General features: G+C 43.3%; 2 protein-coding genes across 4 annotated transcripts in view; one reads left to right on the top strand and one right to left on the bottom strand.

The window, feature by feature from the left end:
* Nucleotides 1–24,242, top strand: part of CENPP (centromere protein P) — a 218,123-nt gene that overhangs the window by 137,365 nt on the left and 56,516 nt on the right. The gene's annotated exons all lie outside the window — the stretch shown is intronic.
* ECM2 (extracellular matrix protein 2) overlaps nucleotides 1–24,242 on the bottom strand; it is a 46,887-nt gene that overhangs the window by 10,487 nt on the left and 12,158 nt on the right. For 2 of the 3 annotated variants that reach the window (XM_056127782.1, XM_056127783.1), the window contains 6 exons: nucleotides 22,121–22,420; nucleotides 15,207–15,395; nucleotides 11,978–12,505; nucleotides 9,601–9,716; nucleotides 7,262–7,397; nucleotides 1,461–1,618 (listed from right to left, as the gene is read on the bottom strand). In XM_056127782.1, coding sequence (XP_055983757.1) covers nucleotides 1,461–1,618; nucleotides 7,262–7,397; nucleotides 9,601–9,716; nucleotides 11,978–12,505; nucleotides 15,207–15,395; nucleotides 22,121–22,397 — 1,404 coding nt within the window. In that variant the 5' untranslated portion in view covers nucleotides 22,398–22,420. The remainder of the gene's footprint in view (nucleotides 1–1,460; nucleotides 1,619–7,261; nucleotides 7,398–9,600; nucleotides 9,717–11,977; nucleotides 12,506–15,206; nucleotides 15,396–22,120; nucleotides 22,421–24,242) is intronic. The other variant, XM_056127784.1, reaches the window with a different exon arrangement.

The raw sequence follows: 24,242 nt of genomic DNA on the forward strand, positions 1-24,242 counted from the left end.
ATCATGCAGAGACCCTGATTTAGCATGCCTGGGATTGACTCAGGGAGCACATTTCTTAAAATTCAGAAGATTCTAACATAAGCCAGATATTAAAGTCTTGATCTTTGCAACCATGATGAACCTAAAGTTGACTCTTAATTTTCAGGTAGGAAGAAGAGTAAGGGCAGTTTCTGAGATGTTTAACTGGTTATCTGAGCTCTTAGAAAGATTTCTTTCTAACTGGGTAGAGAAGCAGCAACCAGGGGGTGAGGAGTGGCGGGGTGGGGGTGATTATAAGGGAGAGACAAAGAAGTGGAAATCAGGAGGCAGCTTGGTTCCTGCTGCGTTTCATAGACCTGTATTCTTTTTTTTTTTTCTTTTTATACACCTGTATTCTTAATGAAGTTGAGGAATTGGACTCAGAAGCAAAGAATACCGAGTAGAATACCCCTTTGATTATTTTTTTTTCTTTGCTACAGTTAGAAAGAGAACACACAGGCCTAGAGACAGGATAACATTTGGACCTGAAATCCCAGGACCCTTGATAGGAACTGGTTGGAATTGTTAAGATGTGGATCCCTGGAGCCAGAGATAGGACAACTGGGAAGGCATTTGCCTTGCTTGTAGCCCACCTAGGTTTAATATCCAGCACCACATTTGGTCCCCCACCCAGAGCCCCACCAAAAGTGATCCCTGAGCGAGAGCCAGCAGTAAATGCTGTGATTAGATGTGACCCCCTAAACCAAAAACAGACATAAGATGTGAATCCCTGTGGTACGTGTGGTTCCTGCGAGTTCATGTGGGATAGGGTGTCATTTACTGAAGTGAATGGCACAGCTCCAGTCTGGGACAGTTTAAACTGTCCTACAAATTAGGTTCTTTTTTTATAGTTGTGCTTTCTGTTAACATTCTCAGCAGGATCAATGTTTTGGGAAGAGTCTCAATGAGTAATTATTGATTTGGTTCGTAATTCTGGGTTACTTTGAGAAAAAAAAGTGAAATTACAGTAAATTCTAAATATGGCATCAAAACCACTCAGTTTGGTATACTGCACAATAATCTCTTTAAATATGTTGTTTGGGAGCCAGAACGATAGTACAGAGTGTATAGAGCACTTGCCTTGCATGCGGCCGAGCCAAGTTTGATCCCCAGCAGCTCAAATGGTCCCCCGAGTGCCACCAGGAGCAATTTCTGAATGCAGAGCCAGGAGTAACTCCTAAGCATCACTGGTGCCCAGACAAACACATACACACACACACACAAACACATGTTCCAGTGCACGCGTGTGCGCACACACACACATGCAATGCTTATTTTGATGTAATATGCTGTCTTTAAAATATAAAACATTAGGAAAAGAGTATTTGTGAGATGGCTTGGAGGACAAAGGCTTTTCATAAGGGAGCTGCAGCTTTGGTTCATGGTTCCCTGAGCACTGCTGCATGTGGCCCCCAAACAAGCAAGACAAAATCACTGAGTACCTCAATCGAAGCAGGAAGGCCCTGTGGTATGATTCTGAATTTGTTTCTTCCCAGACGAAGGTAGGATAAGCTCGTCAAAGGTTTGAAAGTTAAAGGGCTGACATTGGCTTCACTGAGACTGTTTCCTTCTAGTTCCAAAGTGACCAATCGATTCAAGCCTTGAACAAAGAAATTGCAAATATGGAAGTTTCGTTTTTTTGTATTCCAGCCCCATCCCCAGGCCTTTTCTCCCAGTACTTTACATAACCAAATGCTCGATTCAGCCAAGACCTAATACTGAGTGCATGATCCAGAGGAGAGGCCAGCCTGCAAACAAATCCCTGAAATACTTGATGACGAAACTATGAAAATACTTGTAAGAAACAGAAGTCACAGCAGGTGGAAGGGAGGGGCGGGTGGGGGAGAGGGAGGATGAGAGTCAAGGAGCAGGAAGGAGATTCAGCTGCAGAAAGAGAGTTGGAAAGCCCAAGAGAGCCAGTGATATCAAGCAGGGTCCTGGAGCACTGGGTAGAATGGCAAGAAGGTAGCAGGTTGTACAAGGTCATTAGAAGCTCTTGCCAAGACAGCTGCTGAGCAATGACAGGATGACTCGGGACAGATGGGAGTGTCATGCAAGGGGTGGTTCCTTTTCCAGGACATAGTCAAGGAACGTTCTGCCTGGCACACCCTCAGCCTCGGAAAAGGGAGTTAGAGTGGTGAGCACAGATTCCCATCACAGTTATTCACTCGCTGGCAGTAAATGCAGCCAAATGGACATGTCGAAAGAATGATCAAACATTCTCTACACATTCAGATTCAGCTACCAAGGAATGCCTTCATACAAACAAGTTTTTTCCCCCTAAGTTGTTTGTTCTGGCCTGGGGACTGGTATGATCCAAATCAGTTGGAAGCTGGAAGAAGGAGAATGGACAGCTCAGTGATGATGTGCCCAGAGGCATTTGAGTCAGACATTTAGGGTGTAACTTTGGAGTCTGTTGAGTATCCAGGATTTCCAGAAAAGGGGATGGGATGTTTTTACATTCAAATCAAAATATGGGCATTGCACTGAGGGCTCTGCGGCTAATTTCCTGCGCTTAGATGTAGCAGAGAAACCAGGCATAGAGTAAGCAAAGGCTAAAGATGGTACCATGAGAAGAGATTAAAAAAACTCTAAGAAATGATAACGAGGAGGCAATTTAGATGTGAGTGGTATGGTGGTGTGATGGGACCAAGCTCTCAAGGATGAAAAAATGCAGACAGAAACGGGCTAAGTTCTGCAGGAACACATACATGGGAAACCAACATGGGTGGCCTTATGACACCATTAGCATTCAAAAGTTGAAAGGGGATTGCCTCAGGATAGCATGACAGATTGATCTGATACAGCATTCAGGATGAGTTGGAGGGTAAGCGACAGGAAATAGGAAGAACCACGAATAAATGATGAATCGCGGTTATATGCCTTCATTTCTCTTCAATTCCCCAACCTGAAACTACTTGGGGAGGTTTTTGCCAAGATAGGGTATGTGCAGTGCTGCATGCCTGGTGGGCTGGCTCCTTCCCAGGATACAGACAGGAAGACCTTTAACCTGTGCCTGGCAGACCCTTAACCTCTGAACAGAGAGTTTAGTTATCTGAAATATTTATCTAGCATATTTCAGTACATTCCAACGTTAGAATATTCTAGTATTTTCCAAAGTTGAAGCTTTGGAATCTACAGTTTTCCAAGAGATACAAAGTAGAAGCAGACCAATGACCATTCTATGGCCACACAAGCAAGAGAGAAACATGATGCCTGCAATGGAGGTGGAGGCATGTGTAATCTGGTGGCTAGGGACATCCCGGGCGGCTCTTTCTCTCACTGCCTGCGTTTGGTGATCTCAGGCCACTTCCCCAACCCGGAACAGCCGATACCATGGGCAGACGAAGGAGGAGACCCGCCAGGCTGGTTGGTGATCAGTTGCCATTCGTTCCATTCTCCCCACACGCCTCTTCCAGTCTCACTGAGCCCCTCTTTCTAATCTCACACTACTCTCATTCCTCCTGTCTCCTGTCTCTGCCCCTCATTCCCGTCTCCTGTCTCTCCCACTCATCTCTCCACGCTCACTCTCTCAGCCACGTCTCTCATCACTCCACGTGTCTGCTCCTGCATTCTTTCCCCACACGCTTCTCCCTCTGTCCCCCTGGCTAGTCTCTCTGCGCTCCATCTTGCTGTCCTGGTCTCTCTCGCTCCCTCTCTCCCACATTGGGGGTAGCAGAATCAACATATCAAAGCCCTTCCTGAAGGGCTGAAATACCACATGGGGTGTTTCTCCTCTCCTTAGTTCAGTAACTTAATTAACATCTTAATTCCACTTCTAAATATTAGTTATTTTGTATGGACACATTAAAACATACATTGAGCTCGTAGGGTGGTTCTCCTGGGGACATCTCACTATAGATCTCAAACTACAGTGCTCAGGCCAGATTAATCTTTCCTAACCTTAGCAGGGTTCTATTCCAGTTATTATTACTTTTTAGATTATGACAGAATTTGTCTATAACCATGCTCTTAACTTATAGTTAAGTATTATGGCACTTTGGCCATGCCCATTTCGATGCCAGGGTAGCTCACAACTTGCCCTGGGTCCATCCAGTCCTTCATCGGGACCCTGCTTTTGGGGTGCGAGGAAGTAAGGGCAACTGAGGCTTCAGTCAGAGAATAGATGCCCAGAGGTGAATATCATTCGGAGTCAATTAACTCCAAGTTACAAAAGCATAGCATTAGCTGTCTTTCTGTGTCTATACAAAAAGGACATTGCTCTGAATTAACTATGCAAAGGAGTTAAGGAGAAGAGAAAAACAATATTTACAAATTAACAGTCTGATTAGGAGATAAAGGTAATTGACCGGTTGGGGAAGTAGAGCACAAAGAAAGAGGTTACAAGTAAACACAGAGGAGTGGGAGCACTGTGATGGGAGTAACCCAGTAAACCTAAGCTCCCTGTGGCAAGGCAGAAAGGACAAACCAATGTTGTCCTACAGAGGAGGATGTCTCAAGAGCTTTACATGGGGACAGCCCTGTCCCACTTTTGCTTGAGGGACTGCAGCTGTTTGTTTTCATCAGTAGTGAAGAAGTTTTCTGAGCATGCTTATTTTTTTCGTTTTGTGCCTCCTTTCCTCCTGCACCCCTCCTTCCTTTCCTACTGGGATGCAGTCCTGCATGTGTTCTCTGCACCTCGCATGGCATATCAGCCTTCCCTGGTCTGGCTCTGCCCCATCTCCTACTCCACGCCTTCATCACATGGTGTTCCAGACCCATGGTATTGCCTGAGGTTCTGATTAGCACCCACAGTCACCAGATTTCTCATACCTTGACACTCGATGCTTCTCTCCCTGGAGAGCTACTCCTTTCCATTGGAAACCATGAGTGAAGGCCTGCCACAAGAGAACTCGAAGAAACAGCAGCCTGATGGCTGCTCCAAGGCCTGCCAACCACGGAGCCCCATAACCTAGACTGGGGCTTCCCTGCTCACCAATAGCCATAGCTTCAGACTAGCCACGGCCTCAGAACACAGAAGATGATGAAGTCCAGTAGCTGCAGCAGGAAGGAGGTGACCTAGCACCCAGGGGACCAGCACTGGCACAGGACTAAGAACCCAGACCAGGGAGAGAGCGCCAAGGGCTGGATGCTTTGTATAAAGGAGTCCAAGGAGTGATTCCTCCCACTACTCTGTCCTTAGAACACCAAGGGAGTCATCACAGAGCACAAAGCCCGGAGAGCAACAGATGTGTTCCCTCATCCCCCAAAAAAAAGAAGAAAGAAAAAGACCAAACTCAGAGGGCCAGGACTAGAGAAAAACTAAGAACCATACCTGGGGCATGATGAAGAACCCAGCACCAAAACAACCAGCACTGGAATAGCAGTGAGAACTCCATCCTCCTCCCCGCCCCCCCAGGAACCAGCGCTGAAATAGAACTTAGATGCTGCACATCTGTGGGGAGCATCAAACCCAGCCCACACAGGTGGGGAGCCCTCACTGCATGCAGAGGTCAGGGGCTTTCGGGGTCGTGTGGCAGTGGAGAGCTTCCTCACTGGCCCCCTCAAAGGTCTGGGGCCTCCACAGTCAGTGCTCTGGGAAAATGGACACATTACACCTGCTGAGAAGATAGTGCTAAGTAGAAATTTCAGAAAAACTTGAAAACACCTTCCATATTTGATCACATGATTTCACAGAGACTTCACAAATTGCCCCAGATGAAGTGTTCCTCTGGTTTCTGCTTCACCTAGCATTTAGAAATTAAATTCAGTTCTCTAAGGTCTTTAACATATATGGCAAAGCTTGACAAAATATGTGTATTTTAATGGATTTTATGTCAACTATGAGCTCTCCACTTGGAAATAGAAAATTTTATAGCTCTTTAATCTTCAGGCTTGTCAATTTTCAATATAATATTGAGTGGTTGTTTCTTTTTTTCTCAGTCACCAGAGAAATTTGGTTCTAATGAAGTTGGGGGGCATGTTGAAAGGGAAATCACTGAATTGTTTTATTCCTTTAGATGTTTGATTTACCTTTACTAGCATAAATGAATTTCAAAACAAAAAGTGTTAACAACAGCAACCAAAGAAGATTGTACAGGGCTATGAAGTTTGGCTTGCATATGGTGGACTCTGGTTTGATCCCTATTTCCACATTTCATCCCCAGAGCCTGCCAGGAATGATCCCTGAACACAGAGCCAGGAATAAGCCATAAATATCACCGCTTGTGGCCCAAAATCAAAACAAAAAAGTCAGCAACAGTAAAATATATACACAATTAAATGTTACTCAGCTGCAAAAAAAAAAAAAAAAGGTAAAATCTTGCAGTTCATTGCTACTTAGATGGACTTAGAGTATTGTATTCTGGGGTGAATCAGAAGAACAAATACTGAATGACTCACTTATATGTGGATCATAAATAAAACCAAAGCTCACTACAGAAATGACCCTAGAGGAAAAGAATGTGACAATTCACTAAAGTATGTCCCTTGATGAGCCAGATTGCTGGGCTATCCATACACCCAATCTCTATCTAATGGGTTCTCTGGGAACATGTGCCCCGTAGATGGTCAGAGCTACCCTCAGGAATAAGATTGACACAGTATATATGCTCACATCAGTGCACTCTGGTGGTAGGAAAACACACAGCCACACACATGGCACTAACTCACTATGTTCTTAAGTCTGCTAGACCAACATATGACAAACTAAAATGGTAAACTGTGTGAAGGGTGCATGAGTTGTGGATGGGGTGTATTCAGCACCTAGATTTAGCAACACAGACGAGGATGCTGCATTATCACCACCGATAACCACCAAAACTCAACATGAGAGAGAACCAGGCCATATGGTAGTGGTATAAATGGATTTTTAGTTTACTGTGGAATTGTGAATGATGAGAAACTAAATCACTGAGACAAGATTTTACTTAGACAAAAGCACCTATCAGTGATGTTTCAGTCAGTGACAGACCATATATATGATATATGACAGTGGCCCAGAGGTAGGAAACTACCATCCAGTTCTCTGTCAACTCTGTGGCATTCATACAGTGACAATACTGCCTAAGGATGCATTTATTCGTACATGTCCCTCTCCTGAAGCAATGTATGACTGTTAAAATACTTGAAGACAGATATTTGAAAAGACAGCTCTCTAAAGTTTTACCAGTGATCAGTTTTGTCAGTGTAAAAGGTTCTTGCAAGCTTTATCATTTGCTCATTTGGCAATACTGCCAATAAAATATCCACACAGCCATAAAGGGTTCTAAGAATGTTCATCCTAAAACCAAATGTGAAGCACCTGATAAGCTTTCTTCCTCTAGAGCCTGAAGGTTGTTCTCGTTGACTTTAAGCTCTTCCAATGTAGATGGTAATCCCGACGGCATCTCTATTAAATTGTTTCCATCCAAATTCAGACGAGTCAACTTCTTCAGATGCTTTTGAAAAATCAAATTTTAAAGTTACATTTTTATCTGTTCACAGATGTACAGTTGAGTGTCTTATTGGTGGATCCCTTTGAAGTAGTTACTAGTCTCATGAACTACTTTAGGCTTACAGAGAATTACTTCAGGTTTACAGAGTAATTCCCATGTTCTCCTGTCAGGCAGATGTAGATGGAGATACTAAAAAAAAACTGATATTTCCAGCCAGTTAGAGCTATTTAGGAGTGGGGGTGGGGTCTCCCAGTGGTGCTCAAAATTGCTCCTAATTTAGTCCATAGAGACCACATTTGGCTGCATTCTGAGGACTCACAGAATACTTGCTTGCAAAACACGCACTACAGCCCTTGGAGCTATCTTCCCAGCCCACATTTTCAGTAAACTATAATAGATGATTTTGAATCCCACTCACTCATATTTGCATTGTGGCTTTGGTAAACTCCAATCACATTTGGATCAGTCATTTTTGCTAGATCTTAGAGTTTCACCGCAGCAATAGACACAAATTAACTGAATCACTCAGTATTCTGAATCTCATTGATTCTCACAGTCAAGACAGTAATTTGAATCCTTTTTGTTTTCTTTTGGGATCACACCTAGTGGTATTCAGGGCTTACTCCCTGCTCTGCATCCAAGGGCCAGCCCTGGCATTGTTGGGGGATTATATGTGGTGTCAGGGATCAAACTGCAGTAGGCTGCATGCAAGGCAAGTGCCTTAGCCCCTGTACTATCTCTCCAGTCCTTGAATCCTTTTAACATATATGTAAGGCTCCGTTTTCTGTGATCTTAAATACTTAGAAGCCATCATTAATTATTATAGAAATTCCTCAAAGTTAAATTTCTAAGTATCACAAGCTTTTATTATCATGTTCCCATCTTGACTGTCTGGGAAGTGTATTGAAACATCTGTAGTTGCATGCTTACTGGCCGTCGTGACTTGCATGGCAAATATTGGGGAGGCATTAATGAAGCTGGTATAAGACAGTCCAGCTCAGCAGCACTCATAATCAGTCGCAAACAGCTCAGGAATGGACAGGGTATCCAAAAAGAGGAGCACACATTGATTTCCTACAGTATCGTTATATCTGATGGAATACACAAAGTTACGGAGTCCCCACTGTTCTGTAAGCATGACTAGCATGAGAGGTGGGACTCTGGGTATCTGGCAGAAAGAAGAACAGCAGGTCTTTGCATGTTCTTATCTGTCTGCCCAGAGCTCAAACATCACCCAGGACCTGAAATTAGAAGAGGTCAGAAACTTTTCCAAAGAGTTGACATAAAGAAGAGAGGCAGCATATTAGGAATTCTTATAAATACACTAAATATGTAAACATATGCCTACATATAGAATCTCACCTCCTTTCTTCAGATTGCCTTGTTTTCTCTGAAACTTTTTTCTCTTTTTTTTAGAAAAAAAATTGTTAGCCTTGGATTTTCAAAGGTATATTCTATGCTGTTTACGCTCTTTGCTTGTACTTTCAACTAATTTTCCCCATGCTAATTTTCATATTAGCTTCTACCCCATATTTTCCCCCAGAACCTTCTCTTAAAATACTCTTCATTAGATTTTTGCCCACTGCATCAGATAAGGCAGCTTGTCTTCCTAGTCTGAAAATGTCCTAGTTTCTAGTAAGCGCCCCTTTATTCCCAAGAGAACCTCATGTACTAAGATGTCATATTTCAACATGTTTTCAGCTCCTTGAGGAAAAACATCATCGTAAATTCACACATTAGTTTTGTTACTGATGCTGTTCTCTACAGATGAAACATAGAATAGCCAGCTGGAAACATTTGAAAAACCACAGACTTTTCAAGAAAACCTTGAATAAAATAGTTCAGGGGCATCATAGAGGAAATGTCTTCATTTGAATGAAAGTTACTGGATAAAACACTTTACTTGGGGCCAGTGCGATAGTACAGTGGGTAAGGGGCATTTGCCTTGCATGTGACCAACAAACATGGGTTCTATTCCCATCATCCCTTATGGTCCCCCAGTACCGCCAGGAGTAATTCCTGAGTGCAGAGCCAGGAGTAACCCCTGAGCATTATCAGATATGACCCAAATAACCCCCCCACACACAAAAAAAACAAAATAAACAACACCTTACTTTCCTTCCTTCCCTATCTCTGTCTACTAGAAGTACAAGTATAGGCACAACATCCAAATTCTATACTCTCCCAAGCAAGTGCATATGTTTACCTTGAATGCTTTAGGTCCTATGCTTGAAGAGGTGATATTATTTTTGCTCAGATCAAGCCTTTCCAGATTTGGTAACCCATTGAATGCTCCATCCGGAATGGCAGCGATGGAGTTGCCTGGACACAAAGCAGTCATTTTAGGCTTATGTGTTACATGTGCATGAGTTCACATACACACATTCATGCACACGTAAAAATACATGGATGATAAAAGAGAACATTTTGTGCAGAAGAAAGCAATACTCATAACAAAGACAGAGAAAATAGCACACAAGCAAATGCATGTTTAGAAAAATAAGTAGACTATTGTGACATTTTTCACTCTAAGATCTTGACGTATTAGGTACATCATATTATAGTTAGAAGCTACTTCAAAATGCCAGGATGGTTTTCTCTGCACTCTGCCACAAAGATATTTATCTGGAAGACTATATAGAAACTGATTTGTCAGGGGAGGGGACTCCAAAGGAGTGCTCAGAGGGCTTGTAGCCACTCCCAGAATCTGTGGCCAACCAAGATAGCTAGACCCAGCAATGTAGAGTTTCTCAGCCCAAGGAACAAACCCACATACTTGTGCATGACCTGGTCCATGAACTCTCTCTCTGGCCCTACAAATTGTTTATAGTTTTTAATCTCTCTTGACTTTTCCTTGACCACGGACCAGAAATGTGCTATGAATTTAATCCAGAAAATTTTGGCCCAATTACTTACTTCCCCTCAGCATCCCTGTTTTATTTGTATTGCTTTGGGGCTATACCTGGTGATGCTCAGGGGCTGCTATGAGCTTAGGGATTGCTCCCACTGCTATTCAGATTATGAGTGCCCAGGCCTCCTACATGCAAAGTGTGCGCTCTTGCCATCCAGTGATCTCTCCAGCCATGTGTCTTTAAATACCTTAGGGAGATAAAAGTCTCAGTCTACTCCCGTATCTGCTGGTGCACTTCTGTGACTACAATCTACAGAATTCCTCCATGCTGGTAATTTGTTGGGCTTTGTTTTGACATTCGATTAAGTATAGTAGTTAATTTTACATACAGGAAATGAGCTTTCCATAAATCGAGCACTGTGAAAGCCACGTGTGCCCTTCCTGGGAAGCATGGTGGTATTTCTGGCAGACCTTTCATCTTGCATACAACTATAGACTTCCATGCACCGGGTTTCCTTACAGCCAAGCCTGTCTGTTACCAGACCGCAAGAGATGGGCACATTTCTAGGACATGATTGGAGTTTCTCAGGAGTTCACATGAATGAGGGAGTGAAGATCACTGTCAGGAAGGCAGTGGATACTAACGACAGCAGTTGACTGACCATACTGAACAAGTGCCAGACCTGTCTACTGAGTATGATAGTCATTTGTTATTTCTTGATCATTTGTTTCTATGAATATCCCTGAGATAGATCTAAACCTACATTCAGATTCTCACTCCTGAATTTTTCACTGTTTCCAACACAGTTTTGTCATCCAGACAAACACATACTCGTCTTATTTCTCTCTACCAGACAAAAAGACTCACACACACATACACACACATCATGCTCAAAACCACCCTTCCAAGGGGCTCTGTATAACATGGGCACAGGGGTGGACCACACCAAGCCTGCCTGAATGGCTACAATGAAGAGCAATATCATAACTGACAGGATGTGAAGTGATGAGAACTTGACATTGTTGGCAGAAATGTCACAATCAATAGGGAGTTGCTTGTTAGTTTCTTACAAAGTTAAACAGACTTTACTGTATCCCTCAACATACTGCATCACATGCTGCTACTGAGTATGTGCCCTAGAGAATAGAAAACTTAGGCCATACAAGTATCAGTATGTGGGTGGTTATGGAAATTGTGTGCATAATCATCCCTAGCTGTACATCACCCAGATATCCTTCAATGGACCATCACTCAGCCTAGATGGCTTGACAGACATGAATGAAAGAAACACTGTTAAAGCAACATGCCTACAGGAGTCCATTCTGACATTCTGCAAACCTTAGTGGTATCAGGTCTCATGAAAGAAGGGGCGTAAGGGATCTGAGAAGAAACAACCTGACTCAGACTTTGATTGAGGGTATATGTATTTGGCAGACCCAAAAAATAACACTGAAAGTTAATTTTACTCTATATTGCCTTTTAAGAAAGTTGGAAGATGGGAAATTGTGATTGAGTTCAGAGGAATTTGTTTTATACCTAACTATGCTATCCTATGGTAAATTCATCTTTTTCTGCAAAGTATTTTTTGTACAAAAATACTTTGCAGAAAAAGATGCATGGATTTTGAAATTTTGAGGATTGTGAAACTAGGCTTTTCAGGGGTCAGTGTATTATATTCATAAGACAATAAGACTTACTTTGTGAAAGATAAAAGATTTCAGCACCTCTTACCACTAAGTTCCAGGGTTGTTATCTGTGGTGCTGTCAGTGGTGGTATCTGTGTGAGGTCTGCACTGATGCAGCTGATGGTCCTATAAGCCAGGGAACACCTGCGAGGCAAAGGTGGTGAACCTCTAGGACGAGCAGGGATGGGTGTCCTCGAGGGCTTCCTGAAGGCATCTCCTCGGATGGGCTCCTCATCCTCAGGCTCCTCGACCTCATCCGCATCTTTCTCCCTGGCTGTGTCTCTGTGCTGATGGCCCCGCTGCCTGTCCTTCCGAGGCCTCTGCTTCCTGCCTTTTCTGCTCTGTGTTGTACTGGGGAGTTTTCCTCCATCACCAACTCCAGGAGGCTGTTTCTTTTCCTCCCCATCTTCATCTTTCGTTTCTTCTTCATCCTCCTCATTTTGAAGTTCCTCATTTCTCACTGCTTGGTCCTTTTCTACCCGTGGAGGTAGCAGCTGCTTATGAAGTAAATGGGTGGATTGTCTTTGTTCTGAAGAATCACCAGAAAATTCAGTTCTATCATTGAATTCTATGCCTTTAAATAGCAAATAGGGGATGAATCACCACGCAAAGATGGCACAGCAGAGGAGAAGACAAGTTGTGTTATTAATGAAAGGAAAAATGAAAGTGAAAATCAGATTAGTTAATATTATTCCCTCCAAGTAGTTGATTGAAATTTAAACATGAAATGTGTCGTGGAATTCTTGCTTGGATAACTTTCAGACTAGTTTTGTTTGTTTGTGGCCTCCCCACACTGTGCTGGGGGTCTGGGACCACTCCTGGTAGTACCTGGCCAATAGGATGAGCCATTCAATGCTCAGGCTCTGTGGTGCTGGGCCACCAGGAGCCCCCCAGTGGTGCTCAGGCTACACTGTGTGAGGCTCTGTAGGCCGCGTGGTGCCAGGGACCAAACCTAGGCTGGGAGCCTCTCATGTGCCCTTAAGACAGACTTCTCTTGGCCCCAGTAACTTTAGTTTTATTTTGTAATTCTTTTAAGCAATGTGTGCTTTGGGTGTGGGCCTTAGTATTTACTTTTCCTTAAGTATCATACTACCTGGTGGTGAAAGAGGGAATAATATTGTGACATGGTGCAAAATCATAAGCAGCCCGGTGTGAGATTGTGGCATAATAAGATGTGATGATGTCTTTCTAATAGATACTGTTTAGTTTATTAGAGGTACTGATAATATAAAAATTGGTAGGTATGGGACATAAAATAAGGCAAAACAGATGTATGTTTTACTTGTTTATGATGGTGAAATTGTCTTTTATTTTATTACTAACATCAAATTTTCTTTTATTTCTATTGATCTGAGAGCACTCTCTAAAATCCAGAATTATAAGACCTCTTCCCCACCACCCCTCCTATACTTTCTACATAAAGTTCTTTTTTTTTTTCTTTTTGGGTCACACCCATCGATGCACAGGGGTTACTCCTGGCTCTGCACTCAGGAGTTACTCCTGGTGGTGCTCAGGGGATCATATTGGATGCTGGGAGACGAACCTGGGTCAGCCTCGTGCAAGGCAAACGCCCTACCCACTGTGCTATCGCTCCAGCTCCTCTACTTAAAGTTCTTATTGCATGAAATTTAGCAGAAGAGATCTTGGACATAAGTGATGCTTTTGAGCTTAGGAATATGTGTGAGAGCACCTTTTATGACTTTGTGATGATGGAAATGCGTTAAAATCTGTCTGCATTTGTAGTTGTTCATTACTGCATTTGGCACGAAATAGAAGATGTGAGAAGGAGAGCCGTGAGGGCACCACTGAGTGCATAGTCAGGAGAGGGAGCTCACAGTGCGAAGACTGCCTTCCATCAGAACTCACTAATTTATTTAAAGCTATGAAGCTCTTAAGGGTCTATCTCTTAAAATGATTCAATAAAACATTTTTAATGCTGTACAGAAATAATCACCCCCCCCCAAAAAAAAAACTTAAGAATAAAATTATTTGAAAGGAAAGGATTGCTTGACTATTTTAAAAAAAATAAGTATGTATCATAAAGTCTGAATTGGGTTTTGTTTTTTTGTTTGTTTTTTATAGGGTTTTGTGTCTTTTTTTTTAATATCTGGAAGAACGTGCAAAAGTAGAAGAGGAAAAAATTAGCAAAAGGAAACTAAAATTATCATATTGAAACATTTAAAATCCTTCCTGTATATCCAAGTCTGTTTTTCCAAAATAACCACAGCATTCCAAGACTATTCCAAGCCCCTTAAAAAACGACTGAGAAAGTCTGACTCTTGGTGTTTCTCCCTCAAGGAGTCGGTTTCACAAAACACTTCTATTCTCTAATGTTTTTTAAATGTAGTTTATCTTAGTCAAATAATTAAGAACATAAACCAAAATACAGTTCCTAATTATTTTCGAGTTCTCCCTGGCAGGAAACCTTTGTAGACAGTAGGTACCCGTTTGCCCTCTAAGGCCCTCTGCTGTTTCCAGGGGAGCCCCAGAGGGAGAGGGGTCCACAAGCAGCCCCACAAGCCCTGTAACAACTTTCGTGTGTTCCCAGTGCCCCAGAGGAAGCCAGAGAACTCCCAGCCTATGAGAAAGAGCTTGTTCTCCCCAGATGGAAAACACAACCATCTTTGATCCCCATAAGCCCTTCATCTTCATTTTGGACATTGAAGTGCCCTCACCGAGCTGGACAGGGGAGCTGGTGCACGGCGGGAATTCGGCAGAACCCTTGATGCCAACACAAGCTTTGCCCTGCGCCTCTAGAGCTGGAATTAGACATGGAGCATGATCAGGCTAAGTGTTCTCCATCTCACTGAGAATAAATGATAAAACCCTTTGTTTCTGACGCCTGTCACACAGCACATTTGGCCACATGATTTCTCTGTTTGAGCAGCATTATGTCATTGCATTCCCCTGAAGACCAGCTTAGCACTGTAGCACTGTCCTCCTGTTGTTCATCAATTTGCTCGAGCAGGACCAGTAACGTCTCACAACAAATTGTGAGACTTGTTGTTACTGTTTTTGGTATATCAAATATGTCACGATTAGCTTGCCAGCCTTTGCCATACAGGCGGGATACTCTCAGTAACTTGCTGGGCTCTCCGAGATGGGCAGAGGAATCAAACCGAGGTCGGCCCAGGTCGGCTGCATGCAAAGCAAGCACCCTACCCACTGTGCTATCGCTCCAGCCTACCATACCTTAAAGCTTAAGTTAGTATCAAGTAAAAACAGATGCGTGTTCTGTATAAACTTTACATGAAGTTTTTGGCAAATCCACTTACCGGTCTGAGAGCAGACAGGGCAGCATTCTCCTTCAGGAGTGTCAGTCTGGGGGCACCTGAGAGTGGGGCACAGGATTTCATCACAGAGTACCTGTCCATTGGAGCAGAGGCAGGTGACGCAGGGCTCGGGGGACCAGACGGCTCTGTTGTACATGATCATGCCTTTCACCGCACAGTGCCCCTGTTTCCCTGGAAGAGAACATTCACACGTTTATGATCTCACATGGTGATGAGAAGTCTCCAGTGGCAGTATGTACACTGATGTTAAATGCATGGGACTGCACAAGAATGACCTTCTAGAGACCAGAGCAATAGTGCCATGAAGCACATGGGTACGGTCCTTCCCTTGCATGCAGATGACCCTAGTTCAATCTCTGGCACCCCATATGGTCCCCTGAGCCCACCAGCAGTGATCCCTGGGTAGATCGCCAGGAATAAGCCCTGGTCATCACTGGATGTGGCCCCCACATAAACAACAAAATGGTGGTCTGTGGTCACCTGTAGTACTGTCTTGTGGTTGTAAGCTCTAGCACACACTTTCTATCTCTAAGCCCCTGCTGGACCTTCTCCTAGTATCTTGACTCAATTACAGTTTCATCCTCTCTCTTTCTGGGTATGTCAGGTCATACAGCAGGCAACACCCAGATCGGTAGTTTCTTGCTCAGACTGTAGATTCAACACCAGTGTCCTGGGGTTCTGCTCTTCCTTGCAACTTCTGACAACCACAAACTTACCATCCACTCTGCTGACTGTGCAGTCACAGTCCATAGAAGTAGGACTTGTGACAGTGTCCAGAGGGAGGGAAAGAGAAGACAGCACATATGTGATGTGTTCCAGCTTTAAACTGAGGCCTTTGCAACACTGTTTAAAGAATGTTTTCGGGGACCCAGGAACGAGTAGGGTGCTTGCTTTGCACATTGCAGACCTAGGTTTGGTGCCCTGCGCCCCACCAGAAAAGAACCCTGAGCACAGAGCCAGAAATATGCCCTGAGCACAGCCAAGTGTGGCTCCCTTCAAAAAAAAAAATTGTGTTACTGAAATGTAACTCACATCCACAGTGTTCACTCTGAAAGTACACAATATATATGTACTGGGGAGCCGGGGGCAGCTCTGTGTGCTTTGGGCCACACCTAGGGTGCAGGAGACCATAAATTTGAACCAGGATAATTTACACTGCTGCATTATTCAAGGCAATTGCCTTAGCCTCTTATTTATTTATTTATTTATTTATTTATGTATTATTGAATTATCATTAGGTACACAGTTACAAGATTGTTCATGATCAGGTTCCTATCATACAATGTTTCATCATTCATCCCTCGACAAGTGTAGATTTCCCACCGAATGTCCCCAGTTTCCCAGTTTCCCTCCCACCAATACCCCACCCCTACCTCAGCAGGCACTTTTTTTCTCTTTCTCTCCCTCCCTTCCTCCCTCCTTCCCTCCCTCCATCCCTCCATCCCTCCCTCTCTCTCTCCCTCTTACGCTCCTTTTGGGCATTATTGTTTGGTACTGAGAGATTATCATGTTTGGTCCTTTACCTACTTTCAGCACACAGTTCTTATCCAGAGTGATGATTTCCAACTATCATTGTCATGGTGGAGCCTTCTCTATCCTGACCGCCTCTCCCCCAGCACTTGAGGCAGGCTTTCAACCATGGACCAGTACTCCTGGCCCTTGTTTCTACTGTCCTTGGATATTAGTTTCATGCTGTGTGTGTGTGTGTGTACACATATATCCCACAAATGAATGCAATCATTCTTTCTTTCCCTCTCCTTCTGACTCATTTCACTTAGCATGATACTCTCTGTGTCCATCTACTTGTCAGAGAGGCTATACAGCTCATTATTACTGGTTAGGTCATCTGGGCTAGCATCTTCACTCTCTAAGCCTGGTGAGTTTCTGCATTGCTTTATCGTGGTGACCGTTGCAGTTTGGATGCTTGCGCCCACTGTTGCTTTTGCTTTTGTGTTTGGGGAGGGGTGGGGGAATAGAGATTGGAGTAGGGGCTAAAGGACTATTGGCCAAATGTGCTTGGAGTAGTCAGGCTGCTCTTGTGGGAATTCTGAATAAGAGGCTAATTTGCGGTTCTTATGGGAGATGGTGGGGTAGATTAACTGGTGTAGAATTCACTATGGAATCCACGCCACCACCCCCCCCCCCGACTTCTAACTTGAAATGCCCAAATATTAGGACTTTGCAGATTACATTACTAGTTTGGAGCTCATCACCTTGAAAAACTCCAGCATGGTTCTTGCCTTACCTCCTTTATTATCTCACCAGCCCTCTGTATATTCGTTTGGGTACAGGATAACTATGTAGCTAAGGATGTTGGCTAAGCAGGCTTGCTTACAGAGCAGCTTGATTATAGGATGTTTTCCTTAAGACCCAAGTGTCATTTCCTATCTCTTCTCCAGCTATGAATCACTGTAGCCAATCAACATCCTCATGTGAGGCTTCTCACCTTGACGTTGATTCCTCTCTTTGTACTGTGATAACCCAATTCAGGCCCCACTGTCTCTCATCTAGATGTTTCAGTACACTAAGTGCTCCCACCCAATTCTTTCCCTGGGGCAAAAAATGGACAAATGGTGGCTCAGAGAAACTAACACAGCAGATGAGGTTTGCCTTGCACAGGGGTTAAACACCCCCGCGCCCTCCCCCCCCCCCCCACATTCAATCCCCAGCACCATATACAGTTCCCCAAGCACCACCAGGAGCAAACCCTGAGCACAGAGCCAGGAGTAAGCTCTCAGCTCCACTGGTTGAGGCTCCAAAACAAACACAGAAAGACTAATTAGTTTTTTCCTGGTTTCTTTCGCATCAAAATTCCAATGGCATTTTTCAGGTTTTTGGTAGAAACAGAAAAGTTGAATCTCAAGTTCATTGAACTTGTCCCAAACTCCAAATGGCTCCAGAACAATCTCTGGGACACACACATGCATACATATCCAGCTGTAATAATTGGCTTATGCCAGTGTGGTACTAGCATAAAGCAAGAGATGTAGACAAGGGAGTATTGAGAAATAAACCTATATATCAACAATCAGTTGATTTCTAACAAGGGCATCAAAATGATTTAATAAGGGTTAAAAATTGGCACAGGGACAACCGAATATTCCTGTGAGAGCAATGAACTAGTCCCCTCACACTAAATAAAAAACTTAACTTCAAATGGATTAAAAACATAAATTTGAGCTAACACCATAACACTCATGGAGGAAAGCATAGGCAAAAATCTCCATTGCGTTGGGGTTAGTGATGGGTTGTATATTAAACTCCAGAAGTAGAGGTAACAATTGAAAAGATACAGACTTAACCGAAATTAAAATTTAGTGTATCAAAGGACAGTGGCCGGGGGCAGGAGTTAGTAGAATGGCGAGAGCGCATGCCTCGTGTGTGCCTGGCCTAGGTTCAATTCCTGACATTCTTGACCCTCTGAGCTTTGCCAGGGGCAGCTCTGGAGGCTCCTGAGCACCAGCAGGTGAGGCCCCAGAGACCTCCAGGAGGTACCCTCAGCCCTGCAGCTCCTGAGCAGTTCCATTTCCTCAAGACCTATCACTGGGCCACCAGTGCAGCTGGCTAAGAGTTACCAGGACCTCAGGACCTGAGCAAGACTTGGGAGGCCCCCACCCCAAATAAAAGACATTGCCTAGAAAGTGAAAGGACAACATAGACAATGGGAGGAGATACTTATAATTCATAGCTGATAAGAGTCTAATATCCAGATTATGCATAAAGAACTACTACTCAACAACAGAAAAACAAACAACCCAATTTAAAAACAGCAATACTTGAATAGTTCTCTAAAGAAGACATACAGTAGATAGCAAGGATATTTTTTAAAATGCTGTGGGAGGTGGAGAGATAGTACAGCAGGTAGGACATTTGCCTTGCATATGGCTGACCAGGTTTGATCCCTGGCATCCCATATAGTACCCCAAACCCACCACGAGTGACCTCTGGGTGTGCCCCCCTCCAAAGAAGGATGCTTGACATCATTAGTCACTAGAGAAGTACCATTTTAAACACATTGCTGTCAGCATACCACTGGTAGCTCACACTTAAATGTGGTTTAATTAACACAACTCTCAACACCTGTGACAGTGTGTTAACCACATTGAAATAGCATTTTACATCTACAAAAATGGCTATAATTTTTTAATGTAAACTATTGCAAAGGTGTATAGAAGTTTGAATCTTCATCTCTTGGTATAGTTATAAGAAATGGTGTAGCCAATGTGGCTCAATAAATTAAACAAATGATCAGATGGCTCAACTCTCTGACACTCCATACTCTACTTCTAGGTAGAGACCCAATCTACTTAGAATTAAGAATAGACATACAAATAGATACTTGCTTGGCCATGTTTATACAAGGATTGTTTGTAAGAACAACAACAACAAAAAATATTTGAACACAAACCACATGTCCATCAAGGGATGGAAAGGGAAATCATGTTTTTTGCTAAAGGTGGAATACTATCACTATCACCCTGTTGTTCATCAATTAGCTCGAGCAGCCGCCAGTAATGTCTCCACTCATCCCTGTCATGTGCTATTGTAGCCCAGTGGCATATTGGGGGCTCTTTCAGGATCAGGGGAATGAGGACCATCATTGTTACTGTTTTTGGCATATAAAGTACACCACGGGTAGCTTGCCAGGCTCTGCCGTGCGGGCAGGATACTCTCAGTAGCTTGCCGGGCTCTCCAAGAGGAATGGAGGCTTTTGGGGCAGCCTCGAATCACCTTTACAGGTGTTCCCAGTCAGGCATATATGAGGGCATGATATTCTCAGTAGCCTGCCAGATTCTCTGAGAGTGAGAACTGGAGAATAAGGTTAAAAATAAGCTTCCGGGAGCTTGGTTTTATAGTTTCTGGATCCTGGCCATTGATGGGGTGACACACAGTTGGTTGGTGTAACTGTCTAGCTACTGGAAGATGGGGGATCTGGGTGGAAGAGGCCCAGTCCCAAAATGGGCAGGCTTGGAGATCTCAGCCCCAGGTCCCACACACCTGGGTTCCTCTGCCCGTTCCTTCATGCATGAGGCTCATCCAAGTGGAGAGTGGTCTCAGCATGACTGTGGCAGGGTCCCAGAGGTCTTCAGCTACCGGGGTTCTGCTCAGGGTGGAGAGGTAAACTCAATCTGCCTTCCTCCAAGGAATCCTGGTGAGGACATCCAAGTGCTGTCCTGATGTGTGGAATACTATACAATCATAAAAAGTGAAGTGCTGATACAACTTGAATTAATCTTGAAAACATTGTGCTAGATGAAAAAAATAAGACACCAAATCCCATATTTTATATGATTTCTTTTATGTGGAATATATAGAGCAGGCAAATTGATAGAGGCAGATAATTGTTGCCAGGAAATGTGGATAGTGGAAAATGGGTAATGGTTGCATTCTATAGTTTCCTTTTTGGGTAGAAACAATGTTCAGGATCTGGGTAGTGGTGATGGTTATATGGATTTGGTGATATTCTAAATGCCACTGAGTTGTGCATTTTAAAAGGATTAAAATCTTATGTTGTATGTGTATATTACCACAATAAAAAATATTCTATAAATCCACTGGAAAATTCCTTTAGATCATTGAAAGATAGTAAGCATACATCTTCTGTATTTCTTAATGCATACTGAAACCTTATGTCAAGTATTTTAGAACAATTTGAGATTACAGTTTGCATACTACTTTGTAATCTTTTCCTTTTTCTATTACTATAGTTTGAGTGTTTCCACTTAACCAGGGAAGTAGACATCATCATTCTTAGGCAGTTCTGGGTATGCTGTTATTATTGTATCTAATTTCTCTGACTCTCACTTTTCTCTTGATTATTCTGCAAATGTGATCTAAGTTGCCTCTTCTCTTGATAATTCTATGTTATCCTAGCTTCATGGAAATAAAAGAATCTGGTTTTCTTGAGATAATGTCTGAAGTAACAGTCACAGACTATTGTGTGGTGAAACTTTCTTTTGTCTTTTGAGTTAATAGTAACATACTTATAATTACCTTTTTCTTTGAAACTTAGAAAAAGGCAGACCATTCAATACTGGTTTTTAGAAATGCCTCGTTTAAATCCGTGGCAGAATTGTCCTTTGTTTTTTAGCCTTTAAAAATAGTAGCTTTAACTCCATTTTTGGTTTAAAAGCTTTGATGGAATATGTTTCTTTGCCATGTGTGTATGTAATCATAATTATGGCTTTATAATCACCAGGGTGTTTTTTGTTTGTTTGTTTGTTTTGGTTTTGGGGTTTTGGTGGGGCACACCCAGCATTACTCAGGGCATACTCCTGGTTCTATACTCAGGGATCACTCTTGGTGGGGTTGGGGGACTAAATGTGAAGCTGGGGATGGAACCCGGGTTAGTTGCATGCAAGGCAAGCACCTTACCTGTTTTACTGTCTCTCCAGCCCAAATAGGTTTGTTTGTTTATTTGTTTGTTTTTGAGGTGATAGGTTGGGCTCTCAAACATTGCTCAGGAGGCCTGGGACTCCCACTGGTGATTTTTAGTCAACTGGGCCCCAATAGTTCAGTGCATGGTTCTGAGGATGTTAGGTTACCCAGGCCCTGTGGTGCTGACAGTTCCCAGGGCCACCCCAGTGATATTCAAGGAACTCCAAGGCCACACATGGTAATGTTTACGGACAATGTCGTTCAGGGGATCAAATCAGGTGGGCACATGCAAGTTCTGCGCACTGACCACTCTACCACCTTCAACCCCATAAATACTGCTTTTAAATAGCAAATTTTTTGTATTTTCCTGTAGTTTCATATTGTAAGTACATTCCAGGAATGATTTTTTTTTAAATCATCTTGGTGTTTATCTTTGTAGATAAACAATAGATAATAAAAGTTCTTGAATTTGGGTGGTGGAATTATCTTCAAGGAAGTTCCCATTCTCATCGTCTTACCTGGTAATACATGGTAGCTTGATTCTGCACCAAGAGAACTTAAGGATTCAAACGCTTCCTCTATGCTGTCATCCAAGTCCACAATGGGAAGTGCTCTTCTGCTCATCTTCTGCTGAATTCCAAGCTGTTTCCTTGATTCATGGCTGGGCAAGGAACTTTTCTTCAGTCTCCTATAGTTTATCTTCCTCCTTTGCTTCCTCGGGGTTTCTTCACTTTGCCCAGAGTCAGTTTGAAAAATGATAAGCATCAGAAAACAAAACAAACCTGCCAACTTCATGTTTGCTTTTCACCATCCAGTTCCTAGAATGAGAATGAAGCCATTTTACTGTTGATGCAGACTAAACTCTTTTTTTTTTTTTTACTTTTTTTTGGGGGGGTCATACCCGACCATACTCCTGTCTCTGCACTCAGGAATCATTCCTGGTGGTGCTTGTGGGACCACATGGGATGCTGGAGATCAAACCTGGGTCAACCACATACAAGGCAAACACCCTACCCGCTATACTATCGCTCCAGCCTGCTGGGTGAACTTTATCTATGGAAACTGATCTACAGTTTGTCAGTGTGCTACCTCCATAGCATCTCTGCAAAATGACACAGTGTCTGTTCTAATTGCTTGAGTGCTACTTCAAGGCAGAAGTTTGAGTTTTTCAATCAGAATCAGTGAACTTTTAGTATCTTATCTTGATTTCTAGATCAGACTTGAGTAGACCTTTTTCTCCGAGGGATAGAGAGTAGTTAGACTGGACAGGCCAGACATTCTTTGTTCTCCTCCAACATTTTCACAGTGAAGCAGTCACAAGCCGGACACCAATGGGTGTAGCTGTGTGGCACTGTAGGTCTCTTTCAAAAACAGGTCAGTCACATGCCCCTGCCCCCAGCCCTGCTCTAACCTCTCTAACCTGTCAACCCCTCTCAGGACACTGCTTTCAGAAGCTACTAGGGAGACATCTCTTCCCTGTTCCACCAAGTCATTCTGTGATTCACATCACCCACTACCCAGCTTTCCAATTCTTCTCAGTTGCTCTCTCATTTTATGACTTTACCATGTTCTTTGTCAGGGTGAGGGGGCATTATAGGACCATATGTAATAGCTGGCATCAGTTATAGAGAGAAAAGAGGGTAACTCTTAGTCAGCTGGACTAGGGCTTGAACCTGGTAATGCAGTGTGTGTGTGTGTGTGTGTGTGTGTGTGTGTGTCTGTCTGTCTGTCTGTCTGTCTGTGTCTGTGTGTGTGTTTTGGGATATATATCCTTAAGTCTTCAAATGTAAGGACTAAGTGTGGGAGTGGTGTTCTGGTCACATACACTTGTAAAGTTGGGTAGTTGAGACTCCTCCACACAGTGCTCTCAGGACTGGTTGAAGGGTTTATCAGATTGAACTTTCTGGCCACATATAGTGCTGCAAGGGAAGATTTGCAGTCTCGTTGCTTACCAGGCTGAGAGACTATTGTTCTGCCCTTGCTCTGGCAGCTTCTCATTTGCTGCTCTACTGTAGGGGTCTCTCCTCTCTTCAGTCCCAAGACCTTGCTCACTCCTTAAAGTCCAATCTTGGTCATCCTTTAGGGGCCAGATAAAAGTGCTGTCTTTCAGGAAATATCAATCTGACTGGTGATGGAAAGGAATGAACCATTCAAGGTGACATTGCATGTAGATATTAAAACTCTAAACTCCTCAGAAGTGACTTTGAGGGCTGGAGCAATAGCATAGTGGGTAGGGCTTTTGTCTTGCACGCGGCCGACCCGGGTTTGATTCCCAGCATCCCATATGGTCCCCTGAGCACTGCCGGGGGGTTCCTGAGCACAGAGCCAGGAGGAACCCCTGAGCATCGCCAGGTGTGACCCAAAAAGAAAAAAAAAAGTGACTTTGAAGGACCAAAGATCCAACAGGAAGCTGGGTGTAGAGTAGCTTATCAACTCAGCACCTTGTTTTAGAACCTCACAAAATAACCAGGATATCTTCTGAGTAATTGATTCAGCCTTTTGGCATTAAATAATCTTACAAGTTTGCTGCAAAACCTTCAGGCAAGTGATGGGAAATCCCAAGGACATGTGACTGGAAATCTAGTATAGAGCAGAGGAAGCATCCTTCCCCAGACCACACAGCATTTCACCCAAGTGTTG

Source organism: Sorex fumeus, unplaced genomic scaffold, assembly GCF_029834395.1.
Source record: "Sorex fumeus unplaced genomic scaffold, SorFum_2.1 ptg000063l, whole genome shotgun sequence".
NCBI lineage: Eukaryota > Metazoa > Chordata > Mammalia > Eulipotyphla > Soricidae > Sorex > Sorex fumeus.